The sequence below is a fragment of the Salminus brasiliensis genome, chromosome 19 (genome assembly GCF_030463535.1).
Source record: "Salminus brasiliensis chromosome 19, fSalBra1.hap2, whole genome shotgun sequence".
Taxonomy (NCBI): Eukaryota; Metazoa; Chordata; class Actinopteri; order Characiformes; family Bryconidae; genus Salminus; species Salminus brasiliensis.
In genome coordinates, this window is record NC_132896.1 from 24,430,265 (window position 1) to 24,456,809 (window position 26,545).

The 26,545-nt window shown below is 38.2% G+C and overlaps 2 protein-coding genes across 2 annotated transcripts; both read right to left on the reverse strand.

Moving 5' to 3' along the window:
- Window positions 1–383: 383 nt before the first annotated feature.
- LOC140541482 (transmembrane protein 182-like) lies at window positions 384–9,759 on the reverse strand. The gene is made up of 5 exons (XM_072664133.1): window positions 9,580–9,759; window positions 6,020–6,137; window positions 5,718–5,816; window positions 3,792–3,929; window positions 384–607 (listed from the first exon to the last, which is right to left on the reverse strand). The coding sequence occupies exons 1-5, from the start codon at window positions 9,757–9,759 to the stop codon at window positions 387–389; spliced, it is 756 nt and encodes a 251-aa protein (XP_072520234.1). The 3' UTR covers window positions 384–386.
- A 2,886-nt stretch (window positions 9,760–12,645) lies between these two features.
- LOC140540750 (sodium/hydrogen exchanger 2-like) lies at window positions 12,646–26,514 on the reverse strand. The gene is made up of 12 exons (XM_072663178.1): window positions 26,205–26,514; window positions 22,830–23,293; window positions 20,991–21,241; window positions 18,831–19,048; window positions 18,460–18,656; window positions 16,961–17,050; window positions 15,384–15,454; window positions 14,627–14,779; window positions 14,395–14,491; window positions 13,920–14,048; window positions 13,077–13,125; window positions 12,646–12,964 (listed from the first exon to the last, which is right to left on the reverse strand). The coding sequence occupies exons 1-12, from the start codon at window positions 26,512–26,514 to the stop codon at window positions 12,780–12,782; spliced, it is 2,214 nt and encodes a 737-aa protein (XP_072519279.1). The 3' UTR covers window positions 12,646–12,779.
- Window positions 26,515–26,545: the final 31 nt, after the last annotated feature.

A 26,545-nucleotide genomic window follows, 5' to 3' on the forward strand; every position in this document is an offset into this window, starting at 1 on the left:
TGATGTATCAGTCCGAAAGTGGCGATTCATCTGCCTCAATTTAGGACCAGGAATATTCACTTTTTAATTCTGTTCAATAAAGTAAGTGATTCTTCTGGCCAAAATTAAAATTCTTACAATATGTTCAAATTATGTTAAATGTCCCCAAAAGGATTGGTGCATTTTTTGTGCTCCTAAGTAAATAGTTCCTCCTTTTATTCCTGTACTTATATACTGTAATTCTGAATCAAATCAAATTGTTTTAAAATGTGAGGCTTTATGACACCTTGAATTGTGACTGAAATCAAATCGTGACATTTTGAGGTCAGAGATTTCACTCCTTGGTCTCCATCACAAGTTTACCCACTGTTCTGTCAGACACAACATCTCCTTCCCACTCCGCTCTCTTACGTATGCTTCTGGAGGTGCTTCCCTATGCAAAAGAAAAGGAGACCAGAGAGAAGGACCAAGGGGATACCAGCCACTGCCACCATGAAGGACCAGCCGTAGTGCGCCTCCAAATGTGCACTAGGGCAGTCCTCCCCGCGCTCCTGTAGGACATATCGCCTCACGTCCACTAACTCCTTCCACAGCACAAACAAGCCCACCAGTGCCAGGAAAAGACATGCTAGGAGACAGGAAGAGAAATGTAAAATATCAGAAATGACTGATGCCCCAAAAGTTTGGTATTTGACAGGATAAAACGTCCTGCTTATACCTACCTCCTCGAAGCCGGTTTGGCACAATCAAATTGGATGTATTTTATCTCAAGCACACCTGATATAACTAGTGAGACCCTTGATTAGTTGCATCAGGTGTGCTTGAGACAACATCTGATTTCTTAATGCTCTTATGAGGGGTTCTGTTCAGGGGGTTGAATAATTATAAAACTGCAGTCATCATTTAATTGGATGATGACAACCGATGGTTCCTGGCTTTTTTGGCCATGGTTATAACTTAGTAACAACTCAGCCAGTTTGTATTGCTTTTCATGTAGCAACTCTTAAACTCTTCCTACTCAAGTAGTCATTCTTAAGGTGTAATAAATGTCATGGAGCATAAGGGGCTAAAAAAATTTTTTAAAACCATTATAACCTTATTTAGGTTAAACTTCTGTATAGCATGACTGATAATTCCCAGAATTCCTCTTATATAAAGACATTCATAAATGCAAAAGTCATATGCAACTATAATTCAGCTTGTAAAAGGTTTCTATTTATAAATGTATCTATAACTTTTATCTATAACAGAAATATTTAATATAGTTAAGATAATTCAATTTCTCTTAACACACCAATAGCAACAATTTTCCAATGCATCCCCAGTCATGCCCGTTTTGCAAATGCAGCTACAAATGTCTAATGTCACTGTGGTTTAATGACCCTTACATTTGCATTTAGACCTTCAAAAGCACTGTTTATGTATTTCAAAGCTATGCATTTCCTTTCTCTTTTATATTGTTGGTCCAGTTAAAACACATTCATTCCATTGTAAACCGCTGCCTATTGCTATGCTAATTTAACTGTACAACTGCTTCTTAGGTGCAGCACCATGCACCAAATTTGTTTAAAAAGTAAACCTGGGTGGATTGGCTTCTCTGAGTTATGCAGAGCATGATCAGATTGTGCCCAGCATTAGTTATTTTTCTTTCTCTTTTTTTTATACAAGTTATTTTTATATTAAAAAGTATGCCCTGACTTTCAATTTTATCTGTTGAAACATTTACTTTTTACTCTTATATACTTAAACATGTTTAAATATTGATCTTAAAGTATATTTCTGTCTCCATACTTGAGTGCCTGTGTTTACTGGACATATCACTTATGCTTTTCACTTAGTACTTTATCTACTCGATCCTATGGACCTGGCTGGTTCACTAGGCTGATGAGTTTGCTAATTTGCTAACATGAATGTACTGCAATCAGAATTTCAGCTTTCTATCAAACTTTACATCCAGCATTGCTTGCTCGTTCCTATACGCCACTAGCCAATTAAATTCAATTGAAACATATGTCTTGAGTTGTCAGGAGTGTGATATGAGGTGTTGGAGGGTTGTATATCCTTGTGTAATCTTGCCGTTTATCATTAATCAATGTTTTTGAATAAATACCCATAATCGTGTGGTTTAACATCTAGTTCTTAATGACATTTGAGACAAAAGTCAGACAGTTAATACTGTTTACAGTTGAGCATCATGGATAAAATAATGACTAATAATGAAAATAAATGATAATAACTTAATTATCTCCTTGATTAATTGGTTAATAATAGGCTGGTATTCCCAATGGTGTATACAGTTATATGCGAAAGTGTAAAATCATTTGTTCTGTGGATTTTCTAACTGAAAAGTTCTACAGAAAGCAACATTTAATACTGTATGTTTCTCTTTCAGAGCACAGTATGTTAAAAATAGCAATTGTAATTGTGCATAAAAATGTGCAGATGCACACTGTCTATGGAGAATTTGTTAACCTAGTTTCACTTAGAAAAATAGTCATTGGACCAGTTGTTTTTAAACTTATCCATACAACTCTATATTTATTGGTCTCACAGGTCTCTCTTACAGCAAGAGAGTTTGATGAATACACCCATTTACTTGCATTTTAAGGTTCTTTTTTCCCAAATGGTTTATTTGGTGTGGTTTGTTGGTCATTTTGTGTCACCTGATTAATCATCAAAGTAATGATTAAATTACTTAATAATTGTCAAATACTGATTCAATTAATTCTTAAAAAGTGTATTGGCTGCTGGCTGGCTGAAAGAGTTATTGCAATTCCATTACCAAATAATACCCCACCTGTTTGTACAGGAGTCCCTATAGTTACTGAATAATACGCTTTAGTGTCTAATAAGCCTTTCTACGCTAAGGGGTTAAGCCCTATTCAGGTGGGATTTGTTTTACACGGGGAGGTGGAGTAATGTAATTTAACCACAGGACGTCTGTACAATTTATGACCAATTTTCACTGGAAAAGAAATCTTGGCATTACACACTGATGTCATCACCAAAACACAGGATAATAAACAATCTTATAACCCACTTAAAGTAATAATGACATTTTAGTTTGAACATTAGCAGCTACATGTTCATAAGATTCATGTAGGCTATAGGCTACACAGCCTAAAGCTGTTCGAGGAGTACTTTGGCTCATCTCACAACGAAACTATATGACCCCTCGAGCACCTCCATTCTTAAGAAAAGCTACAAAAAAGTCCATGGGATATAACAGAATATTTACCCACATGTCGATTCGCACGGGATTAATATAAACTGAGGCTATTCTATGGCTTGTTTTGCAAAAGGTAAAGGCGACATAATCTGTCATGTCTGACATGGCACATTTGGAGGGGACTAAAATCACAGAGAAACTCAGGTAATAATGACATTACCCCACCTTCCTATGTAAAATCAATATAGTCCAAAAAAATATATATTCAAACTTTAAACTGTTGATTTTTTTTAAATATTGTCTAAATGTCTGCTGTTTAAGGCAGTTTACGATATTTTGTGATCTGCCTGACCACCTATATACTCTGGTCAGGCCTTGTTGTGCTTGTGTCTGAGCTTCGTAGACGTCACACTGCAGGCAGCTGGCAGAGTCCAGTTTCAGCGGTCTGTGTGCAGTAGCATTCCAAGCACACTGGTGATGGACAGGGCTATTTCTGTTGGCTGTGGGACACTTACTCACGCAAACGTATGAGGAGAATTAATGTCTAGTGACATGGTGTTGCTCAGACAAATGCATGCAAACACAAGCATGTATGCTCACACAGGCAGTGCATGGCCTTTCCATATTCATAGCCAGTTCGTACCTGCTGTGATGAAAAAGGCACCACCCGCCCTGTAGAGTTTGTGGCTGACGAAAGGAACTGCACACACCAGAAGAAAGCCACCGGTCACACTAGCAACAATGGCCAGGATTATTAGCATGGTCCAGAAGCCACGGAACACTAAACACACACAGTTCTTGTTTTAGTGAAAGATGGTATACAGTGATAATAAATATCATTTTGTCCTAAAAAGTGACAGGATGTGTGGAGCTTCTAAGCAATGTCCATGAAATTCTAATTATAATATATAATAAAATAACAAACTGTAATAAGTAGAATAATGTGAACAGTGTGTGCTATTGTGGGACTATGTTTTCTTTCAGAGATGGCGTGTAATGGATCTATAGAAGTGACTTACCAAACCTATGGTGCCAAGGGTTTGGTAAGTAAGTCAATGGCAGCACCATGTATACCACACATAGTACATATCACTACTAAATTTGTACACCATAATGAAAATGATTATCCAAAAGATATGACAGCAATGATTTATATATTGATAAATATAGATAAAGATACAGACATAGAAACCAACACCATGAAAATATTCTTAATTCTTAATTTCAAGTCCTTTTGGTAAATTTCTATTGGATAAGTCATCATGAGTTTTGATGCATTGTAAAGAACAACTGCCAGTAGTTGTCACTTGACTCTAACTCTCTGTATATATATACCGTTGCCCATATTTTCTTTTTAAATGCAGATTAAGGATTACAGTGTAGGATGCCCACCTAAAATAAGACATTTTCCAAGTTCCTAAACTTTGAAAATGTATTCCATGTTTTGAAAAGTTAAAATACCACCCCAAGCAAAGATGAGTTTTCTTAGGAAATAGATCAAAGAACTGATTTTCATTTTCATCTTCATTCCCATCACAAAGCAATCATTCACTCTGTTTTATTATTAAAACAGACTGTTCCTAATATTTATATAGCATCCCAGATGTGTTCTTGTACTGCATTGGGTTACATATGGCTCTGGTCCCAGAGTTCCAGAAACATGGTGTTAAGCTCATCTTCCCTATTAGAGAGAGTTTGATCTAATCGTGTAGAAGGTTTTTGTGCTACAAGACTTTTGATACATTTGAATCATTTCTAATTTAATATTTTATGACATACCTCTCAGCTATTAGCCATTATTCACAATTAATGTATTTTTATTATTTAGTCTACACTGTGATGTATTTACACAAGCTCTTAAAGATCTTTAAATCATATTTTGAACAAGAATTAAGCTCCATATCCCAGTTATACCCCTTATACATTTTCATGTACATTCATAGTCTGCAGCTTAAAGAAATGTCAGTACAGTGGCTTCACTGTTTGTCATTCATTTGGAACTCGTAGTGAGAATGAACATTTTGCAACCAGAACAGATAGTTTGTTCAGTTTTCCTGAGCATTTTATATTGTGGCATAACACAAACAGACTAAACTAAAATCCTGCTTTACTGTCTCTGAATGTAAAACGTGTGTATGCATGAAAACATAGTTATTTCTTATGATTTATATGATAACTATTAGTTACTGTAATAATTACATTTCCATATACCTGCTATACATTATGACAAAAAGGCATTAGAATGACTTTTAATGGCTAAGAAGTCATTAGTGATAAAAATGAGGGCCATAGTGTGCAGTCCAGACTTATACCTTGTGATCAAAATAAAAACTTTCCTTTTCTTTTAAAAAAAGTCCTAGAAGTATTTTAATAGAAAATAAATAAATAGAATAATAATTTTTTTGTACATTGTTTAATTGTTGAAGTCTGCGGCTCACCACAAACCCCGATTTTGAAGAATGGGGGCACAAACCATTGCACTTTTGGCCCCTCATGACAAAAAGTTTGGCCCCCCCTAGTCTAGTCTAGTGTTCTTCTGAAAAAAGGGTGGGCGTACAAAAGGCCTCACCTGCAGTGGCATCGTAAATGGGATGAGGGATGGGTCCAACCGCAACCGGCAGAGGGAAGAGGTATCCATGAACGCAGGCTTTTGATCTTGGCTGGTTTGCTGCGATCGGGCCGAGAAACAGAACCGGTCATGTTTAGAAGAGTCACATGAGAGCAAAATGCTTATGATCTGAATTTGTGTTGCGCAGTATTAGTCTCAAACAGCTTCCTGGTAAAAATATACATATTGCATAGCACTCACAAAGGCCAAAGCTCAACCACTTCAGAGTGGAATAACTCAGCTGTGCAGGCTTTGTTACTCACTGAACAAAACAGCCCACACTACGTGCAGCGAGGGGTCACTCTGGAACACGCAGCGCCAGAAGAAGCCCTCGTGATGGAGAGTGAGCGGGGATAGGCTGGGGTCCGTCACCTCCGCTCCCTGGGGAGAGGTGGAAAGGGAGCAAGAGCTGAAGCGGTTTGTCGGGAACAGGACAGGACGCTTTTAAAAATGTGATATTTAAGCCGGGTAGATAAAGTGCATGAAAGGGTGGAAAATGTAATGATCCATTTTCCATTCATGTTCTCCTCCTCGTGTTGACACTGCATGAACCTCTGGAAGAACCTATGACTGTTTGGAATAATATGAAACATTGCCTACTGTGGCAACCCTTCTGCAGCCGTAAAGCTCTTTGAAGTGAGCCACTGCTTTTGAATAAATGGCTCCATTTTTTTTTTTTTTTGGATAGGTACTGTGGAGTGCTGCCGAATACAGTCTCGCTGCCAAATGCAGCCTCTTAAGAACAAAAGTGGAAATAATTTGTGGTCCGTGGCCCTTTAAGCATACATATGAAATGATTCTGCACACTCAATGCTGTCATAAAAATGATTGATGGTGCAGGGAACCATATGTGTGTGTGTTTTTTTGTAGGTTTTCGTAGCTTAAAAGGAAGAAAGATTTGCAATGCTGTCAAGTCTGGATGATGACTTGCTGGTACAGAAACTGTCATGCTGACAACACTAGGTAGCTATGTCTGAATGGTGAATGATGTACTTTGTTTTGAAGAATAGCTAGTATCTGGGTAATGTTCGCTAAAAAAAATAAAAAATAAAAAAGTGATGTCTCATTTCAGCAGTGCCCCAAAATAAACTCTGTAACCGATGCCACTTCCTGAAAGTGACTCAAAAGCAATAGCGAGATTCCCTCCAGTCTTCCATTTAAATGCTTTTACTTTTGACATATTCAGGTCACTAATGTGCTTTAAGTTATACTTGAAGCCAAACCTGAAGACTAATACCTTTGATTCATCTGTATTATAAAATGAGCTATAGACATTGTTTGTTTGAGTGTTTGCTATAAAGCGTGGTCACAAATCGAGTGCCTACCAGTCTCAATGTAAAAATATTTAATAGTACTCTGAAAAAGGTAGACTGAGCTGATTGAAATAAATAAATACTAAATTCCTTTAAAAACTCAAGGCCTTGGTATTTCAGTGATGTACAGAACAGACTTTGTCCAGCATGGATCAACACTGATCACACCAGATCTTTCAAGGTTGTTTACAAATGAAATAAATGTCATATTTAACCCCTTAACACTCCAAGGCTTATTACACACTAAGTATTATTCAGTAACTACAGGAACTTCTGTACAAACTGGTGGGGCTATTCTTTGGTAAAAGTTCTTGTCATATTTAAAAAATATTATAAAATGATTAATTTACTCTGTTGTATATACTCTACTCATAGATTCTTATTTAGCTGGTCAAACTCACCTTGTAGTCTGAAGCTTTGCCCGAAACTGTGCTCTGCTCACCATATAGTGCACTACTTTGAGGTTTCGCCATTTGTAGTGGTGTCCGGAGTTATTATTATTTTATATTATTTTTGTAAAGATCCCACAATGCACCGCAATAACTAGTATACAAATGATGTACGCTATCAGACATGGAATACCCATAATTTATCACATTGTTTGGTTATTTGGGGTTCAGATTGTTTATGTAACACAATCTGTTATGTAACACAATCTGTTTATCTTTACTGTGCTGTCACACAGTAGTTAACTCGTACACATGACAAGGTGTCTGAAATGGTTGGCTAACTGGTGGAATTCAGTTTCCTATAATAGTGCTCTATATTGTGGTCTGTATTTTGTCATGTAGAGGATAGTGAGTAGGACACAGCTCTAGGAAGAAATCTCAACTTATCATGACAATACTTCATACTGAAATTTTCAATTTTCAATTAGATCATGACTTAGGCCCCAACCAAGTGTGTCTGGATATTAAGATAAAATGAGCAATACTTTCGGCCTCAAGTCCACACTAACACAAATCACTGAAATTTTAGAGATCGGGTTGAGTAGGCCTGCTGGTTAAACTCAATTACATAGTCTGTGTTGTTAGAAAGCACAGTTGAACACACACTCTACTGGCCTGGAATGTTTTTCACATGGACAGAGAATTTTCAAGAAACTCTCTTTGCTGGACCTGGAGAGGAAAACCTACGTATAGCTTTTACCTGGGGTGAGGTAAATGCTACGCTAATGTTAGTTTGGTTGTATTTATTATCCTACAGATCAGTTGCCGACATATTTGTGTGACATATGGTGGGTATTATAGTGAGATAACACTGATGCACAAAGTGAGCTTAGGGATACAATGCTGCACGCTTGCAGAATGCTGCAAATCACTACAAACAATGTTAAAAGCTAGTTTTTGACTAAAATGTCTATTTAGCCTGCTTGGAATGTTATAATCGTGTTACAAAAGTGCTATAATGTTAGTGTGCAAAGTTTGCGAATTATTTGGAAACATTATCACTTTCTTAAAAGAGCCTCAAAATGTTTTACAAGCGTTGGTTTTGCTTTTGCTATCTATCTGCCTGTAAAGGTAGTAAGAAACAAGGCAGATCCTTTGATATTGAGAAGAATGTTGATAACAGGTGTTGATTTTGCATATGGTCTCTGCTAGGCTATATAGTAGGCTATGAAGTAGGCTATATACTTAATCAGCAGTACTTTTGTTCCTTCTTATAGACAAAACTCATCTTTAGCCTGTAACAAGCTGATCTTCTGTTTAATATGAAAGCTTGGCTCAACATTAAGTCTCCTTTCAGAGATACATGTCTGCAGAGTCCAGCATGCCTGACAGCTGGTCACGGTCTGACACACCCTTGTTAAATACTTCAGCTGTTTTTATTAGATTCTCTTCGCTAGAAAGTTATTCTTTCAAAGTGAATTGAGTTGGTGGGTTATTATTCTACTAGTTGTATATTAAATGTGTTTAAAAGTGACTGAATTACTGAATTTATGTCAGTAATTTAAATGTAGGTCAACGTTTTAGCGCTGATTTACTGATACTGTCAAAAAAGACATGTTTACCGTTGAATAGGACAGAATTGATAATTATGCTTCATGCCTGGCAGCCCAGTAGAGAACAGATTGTACGGTGAGACATGCATGTATCTTTAACTGCCTTGGGCTACTTTTAGACAGGAGAGTGGAAAGCTTAAATCAGATTTGTTGTTCTTTACTTGATGCCAGGTTTGGTTTAGAAATGCTGTTGCTTTCCTAGAATGTTGTCATTGGTATATAAAAAAAGTCTCAAGATTAACATTAAAATTATTTCAAAGACATTAATTGTTGCTTTCATTAATTGTTGCTTTCAAAAGTAAAAGTTTTGCTTCAAATGAATCCCAAGTTTTTGCACTTGTGTCATTTGTTTAATGCCTTCTAAAACAGCTATTAATCCTGTTTGTTTGCTCTGTAAACTGTAGTATACAAACCACAGCCCAAGCTTGTTTGCTCAGCATAGTACTTTTTAAAGCTCCCAGACATGGACTGCGTGCAGGCAGTGTGTGCGTGTGTGTGTGTGTGTTACCTCAGTGCTGTTGTCTTGCTTCTCTGCACTGACTGTGCGAAGTGTCGTATCCAGCTGCCTGAGCCCCCCGCAGTCATCACTCGCCAGCAGCCAGTAATCCGTGCCGAACGCCACCAAGAAGCAGAGAACCCCCAAGCCCCCCAGCAAGCCCCCAACCAGGGCGGCCACCCCAGTCTTCATGATGCAGCCAGCCAAAGTGAGTAGGCTCAAGTGAGGAGGCCAAGGACAGCGGCCCAGCCCTGCAGTGGGGGGCTGCGGGCACAGGAAGAGTGAGGGAGGGGTCCAACAGGGGTGGTAGTGGTGGTGGGGGGGTGATTGACTATTTTAGGGGATAGAAGAAGCAGCCCGGTCACACTTTGGTGTGGGTTACCCTAGGTGGGCTGAAGGCATTCCACGCTCAAAGCAAGGTGTGGAGTGCCCTGTTGAGCTTACTAAGTAGCCTATTTCAACCTGTAGAAGTTAATAGTTCATCTGTAAAAAAGAAATTAATACTAATCAATTTGATTTGTTTCAGTGATGATACTAATACATCACTGAAACAAATGGAGCATTTTTGTCCAAAGTATGGATTCTACATTTCTGATTAATACCAATTTTGTGTTTGATAGTAAAAGAGGAGAATTATTATTAGGATGATTTATTAGAAGAAATTATTGTCTAGTTTTGCTGAAATTAAAACAATGCATTCTTGTTCCAAAGGAAACACATGGGGAAATGGAAAAGGCCAGAAAAAACTATGGATATAGAATAGTATGTTATTGTGTAATTACATTTAAATAATTAATCAAAACAACATTAATAACTCTAGTCTTCCACAAGTTTGAACTGATTTAATCAACATGGCATATATAATGCGTGAAGACCTGTAAAGCTTCAGATCTTCCAGTGCCAGGGATTCTGTTTAGCGTATTTTGCACTAGGCCACACGTCTCTGGGAAACATACTGGCTGCGGAATGCAGTGGGCTGTTAGCGTAGTGGGCACTGTTTATTGATCAAAGCTATGTAGCCCCTCAGTGTTACTCTTGGACAGAAAGCAAAAAATGAATTAGCCAGTGGATGTCAATTGCACCCCCAAACTTCCTGGCATACTTTACCACTCTGAGCTCAGTGTAGTCTTTCCAATATATGGACACAGCAGAACACTGTGTAGATTGTTGCCATGGAAAAATCTCTCCCTGAAACTGAAAACGAGAGCAGTTAGGTTCAGTATAGCCTTTGGGTCATTCAGTAGTGTTAGGTTAGAATGTATCACATTGCCGGTTCAAGCCCACTCAAGGCTTAATCTGGTTTTATGGCCGTGTCATGTGACTGCCCAGCAGTTATACCAGGGGGAAGAAGTATTGGCCTTGGAGGGTTGGAATTCAGTACATTTTAGTAACCAACCTGCTCAAAAAAACTTAAATTTAACTCATGTGTTAATCAGCAGGTTTAGTACAGCGAGACTCATTAAAATGATTGTGGTAATTGATCGCTTACTGCAGATAGAGGTTAGAATGAAGAGCATTGGAGTATTTCTTTAAGTGGCTTAAGACCTTCTAAGCACTTCTCCTTCCACCTGACTGACCATATGATTTGATGGTAGTGTTTTATGGTAATTATTGTAATTAAGAATTTTGTTGTTGCCGTGCAAATTCTTATATTTCCAAAATTAAAACTACAGGAGGATAAAAAGTTGCTCCTAACCTTCAGTGTAAACAGACTTTATTCCAAGTACTTTTGAAGCATTTCAGTTGGTCTATTCTTCAAAATGTTTCGACACAATGTAAAATGCCTGAAATTATGGGATTTAAAATTATGTAAAAGAAAACCCCCTAAAATAAAGGCACAAGGATTTTCTGGTATAGCGACGATATCTGACACTCAATTGTGCAAGGCGAATCCTCGTAGAGTTTAAAATATATGATCCTATACTGATCAGTCCAAAACCAGACACCTGTCAACCTTAGTAGAGAGGGCAGTGGTGGCTCAGGGGTTAGAGCGCCGGGCTATCGATAACAGGGATTGAATAATTTAACAATTTTAAATAAAATTCACACTGATTTTTTATTCAATCAAACTATTTATATACAAAAGATAAATTTGATCGGCTTGGATTACCCTAGGGACTGCTGATTTGAAATGTGTGCTGTTGCTTAGCACTACAGCATGATAACTCATTGGCTTCTGCAGCAGAACTGATATCTATCTACCCTAGATTACATTGTGAGTTATATAGCTATCCATCCACGGAGGTTATTAATGAAAAAAGGCAATAAGTGAGTGTCCAGTAAGTGAATATACAGATTGAAGGTGGCAACCCTAGGCTGTAGCCTGCAGTGACAATAAGCTGCCATGTATGCCTTAAAAATAGCATGCTAACTTTACCTTAGTTAAACATCTGTGGATCTGACTCTTAAGACTTTTTAAACATGCATGAACTGTGTTGACTGTATTATACAGTAAGTCTTACATGCACAGGAAAGTAAAGACATGTTGGAATATATTATTTAGATCAATTCTCTCCAATTGTTTAAGCACCCTTTTTTTTATTCAAACCATATCATAAGAAATTGGTCTATTAGACCAATAAATAATGCATAGTAATGCCTAATAATATGAACTGTACATAGGGGTATAAGATCCAGACGGACTCCAGAATTTATTACAGTAAAGCATCTGAAGCATCTTCCTAATATAAAATTGCGCTATGCTATAAGAAATATCAATATTTCAAACACTGCAGTTTTGTTTTATAAATTTTAATCATATGTGTCCACCAACCCCACCCCTCTACAGTCGGTAGGCCAAAGGCACAGGCAATGCTTACATGCAAGGGGAAATTTGAATGTGTCAGTTTTGATACTGTACAACTATTATTGTTTTGGCAACTTTATTGCAATATGTGGCAATTTAAGAGCTGCATTTATTTTACCAGAAATCTTGTGCAAAAAGTATTCAGAGGAAAAAAAACACATGATATATGTAAAAGCATAGATATACGTAAAATTACAGGAAATTCCGCAGTCATTAGCAGTTTACTGTAAACCAAGGCATTGGCTTTCAAAAAGAAGGTCACTTCAGGTTTTAATTTCATTCAACTGTAATGTTAGGCCATGATTAAAATAATAATTTGTACGTAGCAGCATTGTGTATATTATGCGTAAAAGGCTGAGTGACATCACTCCAAGATGTGTGATTGATTTATAAGCTGAGAGGACAGCTATTTCTCTTTCTCATTCTCAAGGACAAAGCTGAGTTTCTTTGGCATGTGCATTCTGGTAGTGCTGGAGGCTTGATTTTGAAGAGATGGACCAGAAAGATTGGCCAATCCGTCCAAGGTGACTCTCACTGGTCCATTCGGGCTGACCTCTGCTGGGCTGTGCACAGGCCTGGGACTTTGACCCACTGTTGGAAGGCAGAGAACACACCACTTGTCGACAGTCAATGCAAATGAATGTGCTTCCTCTGCTATTTCTTAGTTTAAAGGATATAGCAAAATGTGGGGACGAGCAGGTACCTGTTAGTGACCTGGAGAGGCATGCGGCCCGGCCGTCTGCATGATCCCACTGATTAAAGTGCAACCACACAGGATTGAAAGCCATGAGTCATTTGATGTTTCGTCAAATAAACAACAATGTGTAAATAAGAAGTTTAAAAAAATCGAAAGATCTGAAGGAGCTAAATGCTAGTGTGAGGTCATGTTACAAGTATGAGGTGATATTACCTGCTAATATATCTATTAGGAATAATCCCCATAATTTGTCTGATTTCCAATTTTCGTTCCTTTTAATTTTTTTTCAATCATATAATATGACAATCAAAAATAGGCATTATACAGTTTACATACACCGATCAGCCATAAGATTAAAACCACTGACAGATGAAGTGAATTACATTGATTATCTGGTTACAACCAGTGTATATACAGGTGGGATATACATATTAGGCAGCAAGCGATAGTCAGTTCAGAACAGAAGTTTATGTGTTGAAAGCAGGAAAAATGGGCAAGCGTAAGAATCTAAGTCACTTTGACAGAGGACAAACTGTGATGGGTAGACAGATCTCCAAAACATCAAGCAAGTCTTGAGGTTAGTGGTTGGTATATTACTAAAATTAGAAAGAGTAGACCAGGGTGAACCAGCTACAACAAGTGAACTCACAACTTTTGATCTTCTGCTAACGTTATGGTGCGAGATAACACAGGACACCTTCAGAGGCTTTGTGGAGTCCATGCCTCAGTGAGTCAGAGCTGGTTTGGTAGCATAATGGGGACCTACACAATATTAGGCAGGTGGTTTTAAAGTTATGGCTGGTCAGTGCAGACTAAGGTTTGGCAGGAGTGTCAGTAACGCAAGTGAACCTGGCTGCTGTGTGTCTGTATAGAGCTGTGTCTCTCTCCCAGACTCTGGTGCCGCTGCAGACCTGCTTTCCTACTACCATCCACTGTGAAGTCCTGGTGCAGAGTGTGTCTGCTATAGGCTGTGATATGCTAGAGAAATCCATCAGATAGTCATGTAGCCACACTGTTCAAAGTATACAAACTAGATACAAGCAAATATATATAAACATAAATATAAACATAACATGTCAAGAGATAGTTAAGCTCCAGGCTTATTATTTAGTTGTTAACTTTTGAGGTGTATTATTGAATAACTCATTCAGTATTTATTTGGTAACTAATATGAAAACCAATATCCTACCCTTATACATAGTTCACTCTGATTATATTTATAGATATTAAAGTCAAGAATTAAAGTGTGAGCTGAAATATGGGCTTTGGGGTTTATGGGTAAACACAAAGTCATGTATGAACACTATACATGTCAGGGTCATACCTTATTGTTGAAGTTGCGCAGGTTTGTGGACAAAATCCTCCTTATGCTGTCCATCTCCTCTGGCAATAGTGGTCTGCTCTGGATTTGATTTTCCTCACTGCGGTAAAGACATCAAAGCAGGTTCCTATGGTTTTGAGCTTGCACTAGAGTTATTCAACAAGTTCTGTCATAGCTGCATGTTTCTACACCAGCATAATTGTTCATCCTGCATGTGTGTCAGAGATTCTCTTACACTGCAGGTGCTTTCTCTCGCTTGCCCTCATCGTCCTCTCCCATCTGTTCTCGACGTTCCAGCTCCTGGTAGAGTCGCACGATACTGGACTTTGGCTGCTTATCCTCCCGGATCAGAAATCTCTTCAGGTACTTTGTGTTGAACTGTTCAAACCTGTGGATGTCCACAGGTACTGATGCAAAATAATGCTTTTACTGAAGCCACCTGTACTCTTACACAATGTGTAAGAAAACTCATAAACTCATACCAGCTGGGAATAGCCCCTCGAACAATATCTAACAGGTGGTCTGGTTAGAAAAGTGATGGGGTAGATGATGGGGTAGATATGGGGTAGATGATGGCTGACATATTGTGCACAGATGGGCTACAATCATAACTGTAAACCTACAAACTACAAACTGCACCTACAGTACATGGTAGGTGTACTGATACAATGGTCACTACACTACTAGGTACTATGTTGATGTACATAATAATAATTATCTCATAATCAAAATATGAATCTGAGCTTTAAGCTTGAGATTCATCAGATAATCAACCCAAATAATTCAGACACATCCAAATGCGAAGATCTATACTGCCCCCTACTGGGCAGTTTGCTCCTGTACAAGAAAAGTGGAGCTGCATTAAACATGGTAAAACATGGCTTTTTACAGGCTGTGCAAACTGTGCACACCACTAGTATGCTCAAACATAGGCCCATCCCTGTCACCATTTGCAATTATCAGGCAAATTAGAGGGACATAGGGGATCATACTTGTCTTTCCAGTAATGCTGCCCCCAGTAACCAACAACATCTTCGATCCCTGACAACAGGTGGTCCAGGAGCTGTAAATAGAATAACATGTTATTTAATTAGCATGGACAACAGGCTAAGGTTGGTATGTTGGTTGAAGGACAACTGTAAGATTTAGAAGGAAGAACCACTCAATCACCATTTGTGTTGCACACACATACACACGTGCACCCTACAGGAGAAATGAGCACATGCGCCTAGAGTGGTGGGCAGTTCTAGCTGTGGTGCGCAGGAAGCAGTTGGGCATTAGGTGCATTACTCAAAGGGCACTTAAGTTGTGTCCTGACGGTTCAGGGGATTGATCTCATTTTCCGGTCACAAGGCTGCTTTTCTATCATTTAGGCCACTCTAATGATTTGATAATTAAGTTAAAGTTATTCTGATGATAGTGGGGCATTATTGATAACACTGAAGACCCAACTATTCAAAAAGTGCTAAACACTTTTGTGTTTAGTAGTATCTAAGCTTGGACATATCTTTTGTAGTCTATACATGTAGTCTATACTGTATTTTTTGAGTAAACAGCGAAGCACTTTTGTAAATCGCCACTGTTTCACTTTTGTGACTTTGTGTAATCTCCATTCGCTTTTTCATCATTTTTCAACTTTGTGGCCATCTTTGCAATGACTACAAGACCAGATTCTATCTCTATGTATGGCAAGAGACCAAAATATTCAAAACTGAAGGTCAAATTGATCTCAAAAGAAAACCTAAAATAAATTTGACAAAAACCTAATAGTTTGTAGCATTTTGCTCAATAATGCACATGCTTATTCATCATTCAGTTTTAGTTTCAACCATCGGCCTGTCTTGTGGCTGGTCTTGTTTGACTCATGTATATCATCTCTGATTAAAAACACATGAATCAGCTCATTAGCCTGTTAGCAATGGCTTCATGAACTGAACGTTTGAAGAAGGAGATAACTAATCTATGCATATTCTAACTAACCCAGCCCCTTGTATTTTCAAGTCCTGGTCGTTGTTCTATTTTTGCCCTACCTTGCCTTTTGTGTTACTGATAATAAATTAGCCTAGGATGGTTCTGTCAACCTGTGTGCTTCCAGTTTTTGCCAGTGGTGGGCAGTAATAAAGCACATGCACCTACCTATTATACTGTTACTTTGTATACTGTAGCCATTTCCATTTTTGGAGACTTATTTATACTGCACTACACTTCAGAATAAAATATCCAAAATAGTAGGATGCAACTTAAACTAAAGCTTTTGTTATGTGTTTTTGTTATTTAATCCAAGTGTAAATATTTAGTAATATTTGTTTACTTCTGTTCTTGGCTCTAAATTACACTACTGGAAACTGCCTCAGACCCCAGACTATTACATATCCAAACACATGTTTTTTGTAACTAATCTGGAGATTTTTTTTTAATCTTTTTTCCCTTTTGTTTAAGATGACATACAGAGATTTCTCACACTAACTCTCTTTGTGTTGTAGGTATCTGTATATTTGTGTGTTAAAAGCTAAGCAAGTGAAACAAGAGCTTTGTGAAGATGACAGCATTGCTCTAATGGCTCACTTACCCTGCAGTGGATCTCCTCACTCACTGTGGGCAAAACTCTCTTCTTCCTTTTAACGTCAAGTAGCTCTACCAGAGGCTTGATGGTCATACCCTGAAGCACAAAACGGAGAGTTAATTATTGATTGATTGATAAAAATGTATTCAACCACTTATCTTGCTTGTAGGTAGCTGCTGATGTATAGTCTTCTCTGGAAATAGTGGAACAGCAAGACCATATATTTTGTTTAAATATATGTATGACATATATATATACATTTTATAATAAATAAATGAGATGGGGGGTGAAAATTCTAGCTTTTATTTTCCTAATATTTACATCTAGATATGTTAACATAGATAATGGCACATTTGGTGGCATACCAAAAATGTTAGATGAGCAAAAGCATAAGAATGTACTTTTTTTTTTTGTTGCAATAATTGCTTTGTGCTAGTGACTCACTAATATATCACCTAACTGTTGTATTCTGCGTTTGTTAGATGCTTCCTGGCTTTTAACACAGATTTGCTTAGTCTAAAACATTTTTCCCCTCTTCCCCTCTTTTGTCATGTTGGCTAAAGCTGCATTGTAAAATTTCTCCCAATTGGACTACATGCATTTTCTGTAAATTGGCAGACAGACTTCTACTGCTGCTACCATTATGAGTTTGAGTGAGAGTGAGCTCATTCCAGAAGCAGGCTTGCAAACACTACCTCCACCATGCTTAAATAAGAAGCCTCTATGTTTTGGATCATGAGCAGATTCTTATCATTCTCTAAACTATGGCAGTTCCATCACTTTCACTGAGGTTAATCTTGGGCTCATCTGTCTATAAAACATTTGTGGCTGATCCCATCATTTCTCTGCAAGTTCCAATCTGCCCTTCCAGTTCTTACTATGGATTTCATCTTGTGATATGGCCTCTATATTTCTGCTCTCAAAGTCATCTTTCAACAAAGGATTTTGATACCTTCACCTCCTCACCTCTTGCTCTTAATATGCCTCTGACTTAAGCTTCTGTTGTTTTCCTTGGCTGACCTACTTGATGTGTGGTTATTAGTGTGGTTATAAATCACAATTCTTGTGCAGTTGCTCTGATTGATTGTCCCTCTTTTCACAGCTTTAAAATGTCTTACTTTTCTCCCATAGACAACTATCTGGTTTTTATTTTAGTGATCCTTTCTATAATAAAGGCAGTTTTCACAGGCAACATCTAGGGCTCACACCAAGAGTATACATTCACAGCAATTCATTGATTAAACGATAAATCTAACAAAGCAAACCTGGGCAGCAAGAAACACCTGTCAGGCACATGGTCCAATAGTTTTGCTCAGTTGAAAAAGCTGCCATGATCTAAATTGTTTAACATATCTACATGTGGAAGCTATGATGTTATTTAATGTATTAAATTTATAACAACAACAAAAAAAAAGAATCAGCCTTGCCATTTCAATATTTTTGGAGGGAACATGTATGTTTAAATATAAATGTGATGGTAAGACATCTTGCATGCATTGATCAACCTGCACAAACACAGTGAACAGAATGACCACAATGGTGGTGGTGATGAAAAGCCTTTTTTTGGGGAAATCTTCAATGAGGAAGACCAGTGAGAAACAAATTGCCCCTCGCAGGCCACCATATGCAATGATGAACTGGTCACGGAAGGTCACAGCATTGCGGCGAAGTTTGTTGACTACTGCTGTAAGAAGGAGTACACCTGAGGAGTGGAGAAGAGATGAAAGAAGAACAGAAAGCAACAACGATGAACCATATAATGCAAACTTTGGCCTTGTCTTCTGTCTCCAGTTGTTTGATTGAAAATTTTCTCACAGATCAGATATCTATCTGATCAGAGTAAGGTACATGGAGTGTTTCAATGGTATGCACTTACCAAGAGCCCTCCAAAGCAGACAGAGGAAGAGTGTGGAGGAGACGAAGGGCCAGCTCCACATGTGGACATCCTGGATGGTAGATACGCCCAGAAAGATGAAGATCAGGGTCTCACTCACGCTGCTCCACATCTTCAGGAAGTACTTGATGGTGGTGTTGGACCTCTCAGAGACATTGGCCTCCACATACTGTTTCATAGTCACAGCACAGGTCACAATACTGCAGAGAGAACAGCACAGAAATTGTATTCTACATATTTTAAGTTATTGTAAAACACTGAACAACCACATGTTTCCTTACAAAGAGAGCAGTTAGTCCTGTTTAGTTGTATGTATTGCAGTGCAGTGTATGAAACCTTTTTTTTAACTGGATTAAAATGTGTTTGATTGGTGACACAAAAATGTTGTCCAGTTGGAAAGTGCTTTTGTCACATCCACAAACTTAGGGATCTTTAGGTTGCACCCATTGCTGATACAGATGTGCAAATGCACACAAACAGCTTGTCTAGCCCCTGTAGTAAAGTACTTTAAATGGAATTGGACTCTCTGGAGCTGTAAAAACATGCCCATTGGCACAATGTCTAATCCCAGGCATGGGCAAGATCTCTGGAATCATGGTGCTCCATGCAATAGTTTTGGGATAAGTTGGGGAAGAGGTGAGGTAGTGATCACCCAACATCCTGACCTCACTAACGCTCTTGCTGCAATCAGATCCTTATGGCAATGCTCCAACATCTAGTAGAAATCTTTCCTTGGGTAGTAAAGACAATTACTCCAGCAAACCTGGAATTGTTTTTGCTTATCTTGCACACTTTAAGTACAGGTGGGCCTCCCGCACTGTACTTAGCTGGCAAACACTGCTTTTGACCAGTGGTTCTCAAACAGTGATAAGTGATGTTCCCAAACAGTGTTCAATAATGCTGGAAGGTACAAAAATATGTTAGGTTGTTCATTGGCCTTACCAGCACAGGCAGACCAATATTAAGACTTCTATGAAGTGTGAAGGTAATGTTTAGAAATCTGTTCTGAAGCTAAATTGCCATTTTGTCTCTTTTAGTTTATGCTTGGTGGTTCTGAAGAGTGATGGTTTTGGCTGATCTGAGACCAGTCTTTCTGAAGGTTATAAAAACTGTTTTAGAGGCTGACGCTTATCTTGAATCAGCCTATACAGTTTTCAGGGCTCTGGACTAAGTGAAAATGGCCTTTGTTTATTTACAGAGCACTGTGTCTTTCTGGGTCTCCCCAGAAGGGTTATTGTAAACATATACATTGTCTAAAATCTTGCAGTGAAGCCTTGAGCACACATTCCTAACCTTATAAGAATTGACAAGAAATGTCCCTGCATGTGTTTAAATAACGCTGTGAGTTGATGACAGTTTCACGCAATAAGAGGAAGTCAGATGTTGGTTAACCATATCCTGAAACAGTCTGAAAGTAGCTGAAAAGCTACAATGTGTGCCATTTCAGTCACACTTCCTTACCAGAATATATGTAGTGAAAAGTGTTAGCTTCTAGTTTTAATTGAATGCACAAGTGCATGGAACTATACATCCTCACTCTCATGCAAAAACCTTGCTTTTTGCTCTTTTTTCCACTACTTTACATTATGTCAAAATATAGATAAAATCTTTTTGCATTGAGGGTTTTATTTTCTGGAAAGCTTTAATTTTTGGATGTATAAGGATTTATGATGGTGATGATATAATGGTATAATACTGAGTGAAACAAATTTATTTAAATATATTTCAAAAGAATTGTGTTTATATATATATATATATATATATATATATATATATATATATATATATATATATAATTATAATTTATGGATGCAAGCAAACGTTTGGTCAAAATGTCTGTTGCTGTGAATAGTTAAGTAAGGAGAAGATCAGAACAGATCTTCGAAAGGCATACAGTTAAAGATGGTACATTCTTTTTCACATTTTAGGCAAGATTAGTGTATTATATTTGTTTTATACAATTCTAAAGTAAAAATGAGCCCCATGAATGAAAAATGTAAAGATGTAAAAGTTTGTAATAGTTTACATTTTCTTTATATTGCATTGTTTATACATCACATTGCAGGACCTGCTGGTAACATCTGATACCACTGTTGTCCCCTGAACGGTTGTGTGTTTAGATATCTGTAGCTGTACACTCACGCCATGATGCCGGAGAAGTGAAGCATTTCCGAGGTAAGGTAGGACAGGTAGCTGTAGAGGAAGACAAAGAGTGGAGCAATGACCTGTGCTCTGGCAGTAAAACGAGTGGTGAGGGCTGCAACCAGCCCAAAGAACAGGCCCACAAACAGGCCTCCCAATCCTACCACCACAAACTGACAGCCTCCAGCAAGCACGTCCACGCTGGACACAGTTGGCATGCGTAGAAAGGACTCAAACAGTTTATATAGCACCTGTGGAAAAATGACAGAAGGAAAAATCAAAAAGGCTTTTTTTTTATCTTTTTGGGTTGTTGTTGTTTTTTTGTTTGTTTTTTTTTTTTTTTTTTTTTTTTTTGGGGGGGGGGGTATTTAGCATTGTCTCTTTTATCCTGTAGTTGTCGATGTGCCTCATCATCCACTGACCCTGCTCTGTCATTTTACATGGCCTGTCGTTTTGTTGCTGCCGTTCCCAATCACTTCCTCTTTGTTATAAAACCCCTGACTGACTGTGAAATATTTAGTAGTGAGGAATTTTCATGACTGGACTTGTACAGGTGGCATCCTATCACGGTACCACGCTGAAACTCACTGAGCTTCTGAGAGTGACACATTCTATCACAAATGTTTGTAGAAACAGTCTGCATGCCTAGATGCTTGGTTTTATACACCTGTGGCCATTGAATTGATTGGAACGCCTGAATTCAATGCTTTAGATGGGTGAGTGAATTCTTTTGGCAATATAGTGTATTAAGGGAAGTTGTCTGGTTAGGAGAAATGGTAGGAAAAGGTGCATAAGCAACATGGATGACCACAGCCTTGAAAGGATTGTCATGTGTCTATTCAAGAACTTCAGTGCATCAAGAGATACCATGCACAGATGTCCCCAGAAAAGGTGCTACAACTGCTGCATTCCTAATATCAAGCCACACACACTTACAATACAACTTCAGAAGTCTCTTACCTGGGCTAAGGAGAAAAAAAATTACCAATGCTCAATGATTACATTTTTCAGCAGAACTTAGCTACCAAATGGTTTGCTGACCATGATATTGCCTGATTGGTCAGCCAATCCCCCAGACCTGAACCCTAACACCTGTCCTAGAAATACAGATGAGCAGAAGGCTACTATCAAAGCAACCTGGCCTTCAGTATTCAGTATTTAAATTTCTGCATTGTACATCCTTTTCTGTTTGTGCTTATGAAATATGCTAATAATTTAAGAGACAGGGTTTGTAATGTTTGTGAGCTATTAGCCACACTGATAAAACAAAAAACAAAGCTTGAAATTTGTCACTTTACATGTAAAGGTGCACGTATTTGTTACTGTACAGCGAAATGTGTCCTCCGCATTTAACCCATCTGGTAGTGAACACACACACACACACACACGTGTTAGGGGAGTACACACACACACACCCAGAGCGGTGGGCAGCCAACTCCAGCGCCCAGGGAGCAGAGAGGGTAAAGGGCCCAACAGTGGCAGCTTGCCGAGCCCGGGAATCGAACCCACAACCCTGTTATCGATATCCCGGCGCTCTAACGGCTGAGCCACCACTGCCAACGAATATGAAGACCTTTTACCTTTTTTTAAAAAAAGATTATGAAGATTATTTTTTACTAGTAGATATTAAGATATATTGGCCAAAAAAACCTAAAGATGAAATATGAAAAAATATATATATATTCTTTTGCTTGCCAGTCCTTGTCAGCACTTAAACAGTTCAAACAACAGCAGACAGCCCACAAAATGTGGGCCCACGGATCTTGGGTTAATGGCTTGGTTTATATTGTTCACTGTGTTCTGTAATTGAAAGAAAAATCATCCAACTTTCACTCTTACCACAGTTACTGCGTCATTGAGAAGTGATTCTCCAAACACCAGGATGTGAAGCTGTTCATTGACATGGATCTCCTCAAACACCGAGAGCACTGCCACTGGATCCACGGCAGCAATCAGACTTCCAAAGAGCAAGAAGTGGAGCAGGCTGACCTCTTCCAGGCCCCAGCCACCTAGCTGGCACAGCCCATACAGCGAGAGCCCGATACCTAGCACATTCCACAGCGTACCCAGCACAGCATACCACAGGATGGTGCCCAGGTTCTCAAAGAAGAGCCTCCCTGGTAGGAAATAACCAGCATCCAGAACAATGGGTGGGAGCAGGTAGAGGAAGAAAGCTTCAGCACTCAGGACAGGTGGAGCGGTGTGGCGGACCCCATAGATGACTCCTCCAACCAGTAGGCCCACCATGATTAGTAGACAGCTTTCAGGTACCACGGCAGGTATTCGTCCAGACCAGTGGAACCCTAAGAACGATATCATTATGCCAGTGAAATTTGTAGTCTTGTTATGGTGGGATGGGATTGGATTAGGTGGGATCTGGAGTCTATTCAAGTGTTGTTGTTTTTTTTATTCTGTCTAGGCTTTTGGTATAATTTTTCTTATACAGAGATGGATTCTGGTGGTTTATTGCCATTGGAAAAATATGCATGGTATGGGAGTTACTAAAATAATTAGCAATGCCCTCGTTAATCCTTGTGAAGGCAGCTAATAATACTGTTGGCAGCTAAAAGGTGTTCAGCTCCATGGATGCTTTCCCCTTTTATTGATTTTTAATGAAATGATGGTCAATATAATTTGACAAAACAAATACACAAAAACTCTTTAATATCATGGTGAAAACAGATCTTTACAAAGTAATGTCAATTAAATAAAAGATATAATGTTAATTACGTGATTGCACAAATAGTCCCCCCCCCCCCTTTAAAGTGATTTACCTAATTCAGCAGAGGTCCAGACAGTTGGTAATCTCACAGTTAATGAAATGCGGATTACGCGAGTGCAGTGAATATGTTCGAAGTGATGATAGTATAGAGACACATGTTTGGAAGGTCAAAAGAACACTCTACGCAAAAAAAGGCAATTGAAAAGTCAAGGGATGGTTCACAATATAAAATAATAATAAAAAGTCACAATTCAATTAAGTTCAGTTAAATCCAACATTAAAAAATGGAAGGAATGTGGCACATGAGCAGTCTCTCCTCACAAACTTAGTGACTGTGCAAGAAGGAGACTAGGGAGGTAGGCCACCAAGACAACTCTGACTACTCTGAATGAATTAAAAGCTTCAGCAGTTCAGAAAGGAAAGACTCTGCATATGACAACTGTTGCTTGGGTTTTTCATCAGTCAAAGCTTCGTGGTAGAGTGGCAAAATTAATACGAATTAAATCTTGACTAAGGCTCCTAAGCTTTTTCAGTCCGCAAGAGAAGATTTATTTTCCAGCAAGACAATGACTTGAAACATACAGCGAAAGCTGCACAGAAATAGTTTTAAGACAACAATGTTATGCAGTGGCTGAGGAAAAGCTCAGACCACAATCCAATAGAGAATTTGTTGCTGGACTGTGCAACATGACAAATCTTAAGCAGTTTTGCAAAGAAAAATTGTGTAAAATTGCAGTGCCTAGACGTGTAAGCCTGATTAAGACCTATCCACACAGACTGTGAATGAATGCAAGGGTGCATCTACTAAATACTGACTTGAAGGGAGTGAATATTTATGCAATCATTTATTTTTACATTAGATATTTTTATTTAATTGACATAACATAAATCTAACATATCATAACATAACATAAATCATAACATAATAAATCTGTTTTCACTTTAACTTTTTTAAGTTTTTTTTTTGTTGTTTTTTTTGTTTTTTGGTAAATTCAGTTTTCTTTTTCTTTTTTAAAAAGTACAAATTATATTGACCTTGATTCCATTTACAAAAATAATAAAAGAGGAAAACATCCACGGGGTGAACACATTTTATAGCCACTGTACATTTACATTCACGGCATTTGGCTAACACTCTAATTTAGGTAGCATTAGGTAGGTGAATGTAGCGTTAGAAGTCTTGCCCATGGTCTCCTATTGGTGTAGTGTGGTTTGCTTGGCTGGGGAATTAAAAAGTAGCCTGTCCCATAGAAGGCAGTGTTGCTGCCCACAACCTTTAACCCAATTCCATAGTTATCCCACATTTATTGGTTTGTGCATTATTCATTTATTAATTTTATCATTTTTGGGTCTCTGAGAATGTAAGTGCAATGAATACAATGCTTTTTAAAATGAATATTAATGTTACCTGGGGTTATTTCTACAGCTTATTGTGGAAAGCTGTATTGTTATGGAGTGTGCAGTCCATACAATTAACTAGTATGGAGGATTTTCTTTAAGAAACGTTCATTTTGGATTATCTTATACTTATTCTAATGATTAAGTTTGGATGTACAATAAGGTTATTTATTAATAAAAGTTATTTTTTTTATTTTAGCTGTCAACCATAGCACAGCTTAACTACATTAAATAACCATTGTTAATACTTTTTTGCTGAAGTGTGGAAGCCATCCACATCACCAGACTCTGGGTTTCTTTCCCAGTGATGTTCTGCTAGACCTGTATTACAGATGTTTGCAGTTCCTGCTTAAGTTAAGGATGTTTAGTCTTCACTTTTAAGTAGACAAATTGCATACATGTTTTTGCTTCACAAGATCTTTTTTGCTTTCATGCTATGTATACTGTATTGATGTTTTGCTTTGTAGTTTATCATACCGGTCTATGTAAACAGTTTCTGACTGGGCATTTAACCAGTGGAATCCTCAGAAACATGTGATTTCGATCATTTTGTAGCCTATTGTGAAGAGTAGTGCAAAAGGTGCTAGGTGTTTTTTGATACCAGTGTTCATGTTTTGAGCAGTAGGATGTTTTTTATAGCAAATGTTATAGCAGAGTTATTGATACTCTGTAAGGTCACCACAAAATATTTAAGCAGTTGTTTGTATAATTAGTTTGATTACATTGACTTCATTACACATCAGTCGCATCAGTTGAACATATTCACACAGCCTTCCTCAATATTTTTTGTGGATTAGGCCACATATGAGGAAATAATAAGAGCACTGAGCTTTTAAAAATACAAAGTACAAACTTTTGCCTTTATTATTATTAACTTTGATAATGAGCAGATGCTCCCTTAAACATAGTGAATTATTCTGAAATAAAATCACCTTTTTGATAAAGAACATTCTGTGCATATTATCTGTAAATACATCTGTTGACAAAGTGTCAACATGCACTCAAGAGTCTTGGTGTTAGTATGGATTAAACAAGGCTCAGATTTGAAGAAATCTCTTTTAACCTCTACTACAAAAAAAAAAAAAAAAACTCACCTAGCTTAGCCAAAGATGCCAACATGATCCAGAGCACGATTTCAAAGGGAGCTTGCACATGGTGGTAGTCCACACTGAAGACTCGAAGAGCTATGGAGCCAGTGTGATGGCTCTCCGCTTCGTCTACATCAATGCTATCCTTGCTGTGGTTCCCCAGCTGAGGTGAAAGATTTTGGGTGGATGTTAGGGCAGTTGAGGGATCTGCTAGTAGTAGTAGGAGGAGGAGAAGGTGGAGGTAGGTCTGGGGGATCCAGAGTTTCAGCATGCTGCTGCCTGGCCAGGGGAGCAAGGGGAGAGCGGGATGGGGCATGCGTGTGTGTATCTCTGTCCTTCCACACCCA

What these genes read in the sequence shown, in the direction of transcription:
- LOC140540750 (XM_072663178.1), bottom strand. Translation starts at nt 26,514, where the DNA reads ATGCCCCATCCCGCTCTCCCCTTGCTCCCCTGGCCAGGCAGCAGCATG. An exon ending in CACTTCTCCGGCATCATGGC is followed by an intron (nt 19,049 to 20,990) that starts GTGAGTGTACAG and finishes TTCTCTCTGCAG; the next exon opens with TATTGTGACCTGTGCTGTGA. An exon ending in CAGCATTACTGGAAAGACAA is followed by an intron (nt 14,780 to 15,383) that starts GTATGATCCCCT and finishes GGACATCCACAG; the next exon opens with GTTTGAACAGTTCAACACAA.
- LOC140541482 (XM_072664133.1), bottom strand. Translation starts at nt 9,759, where the DNA reads ATGAAGACTGGGGTGGCCGCCCTGGTTGGGGGCTTGCTGGGGGGCTTG. An exon ending in AGCAAGACAACAGCACTGAG is followed by an intron (nt 6,138 to 9,579) that starts GTAACACACACA and finishes ACCTCTCCCCAG; the next exon opens with GGAGCGGAGGTGACGGACCC. An exon ending in TGCCTTTTTCATCACAGCAG is followed by an intron (nt 608 to 3,791) that starts GTACGAACTGGC and finishes CCTGTCTCCTAG; the next exon opens with CATGTCTTTTCCTGGCACTG.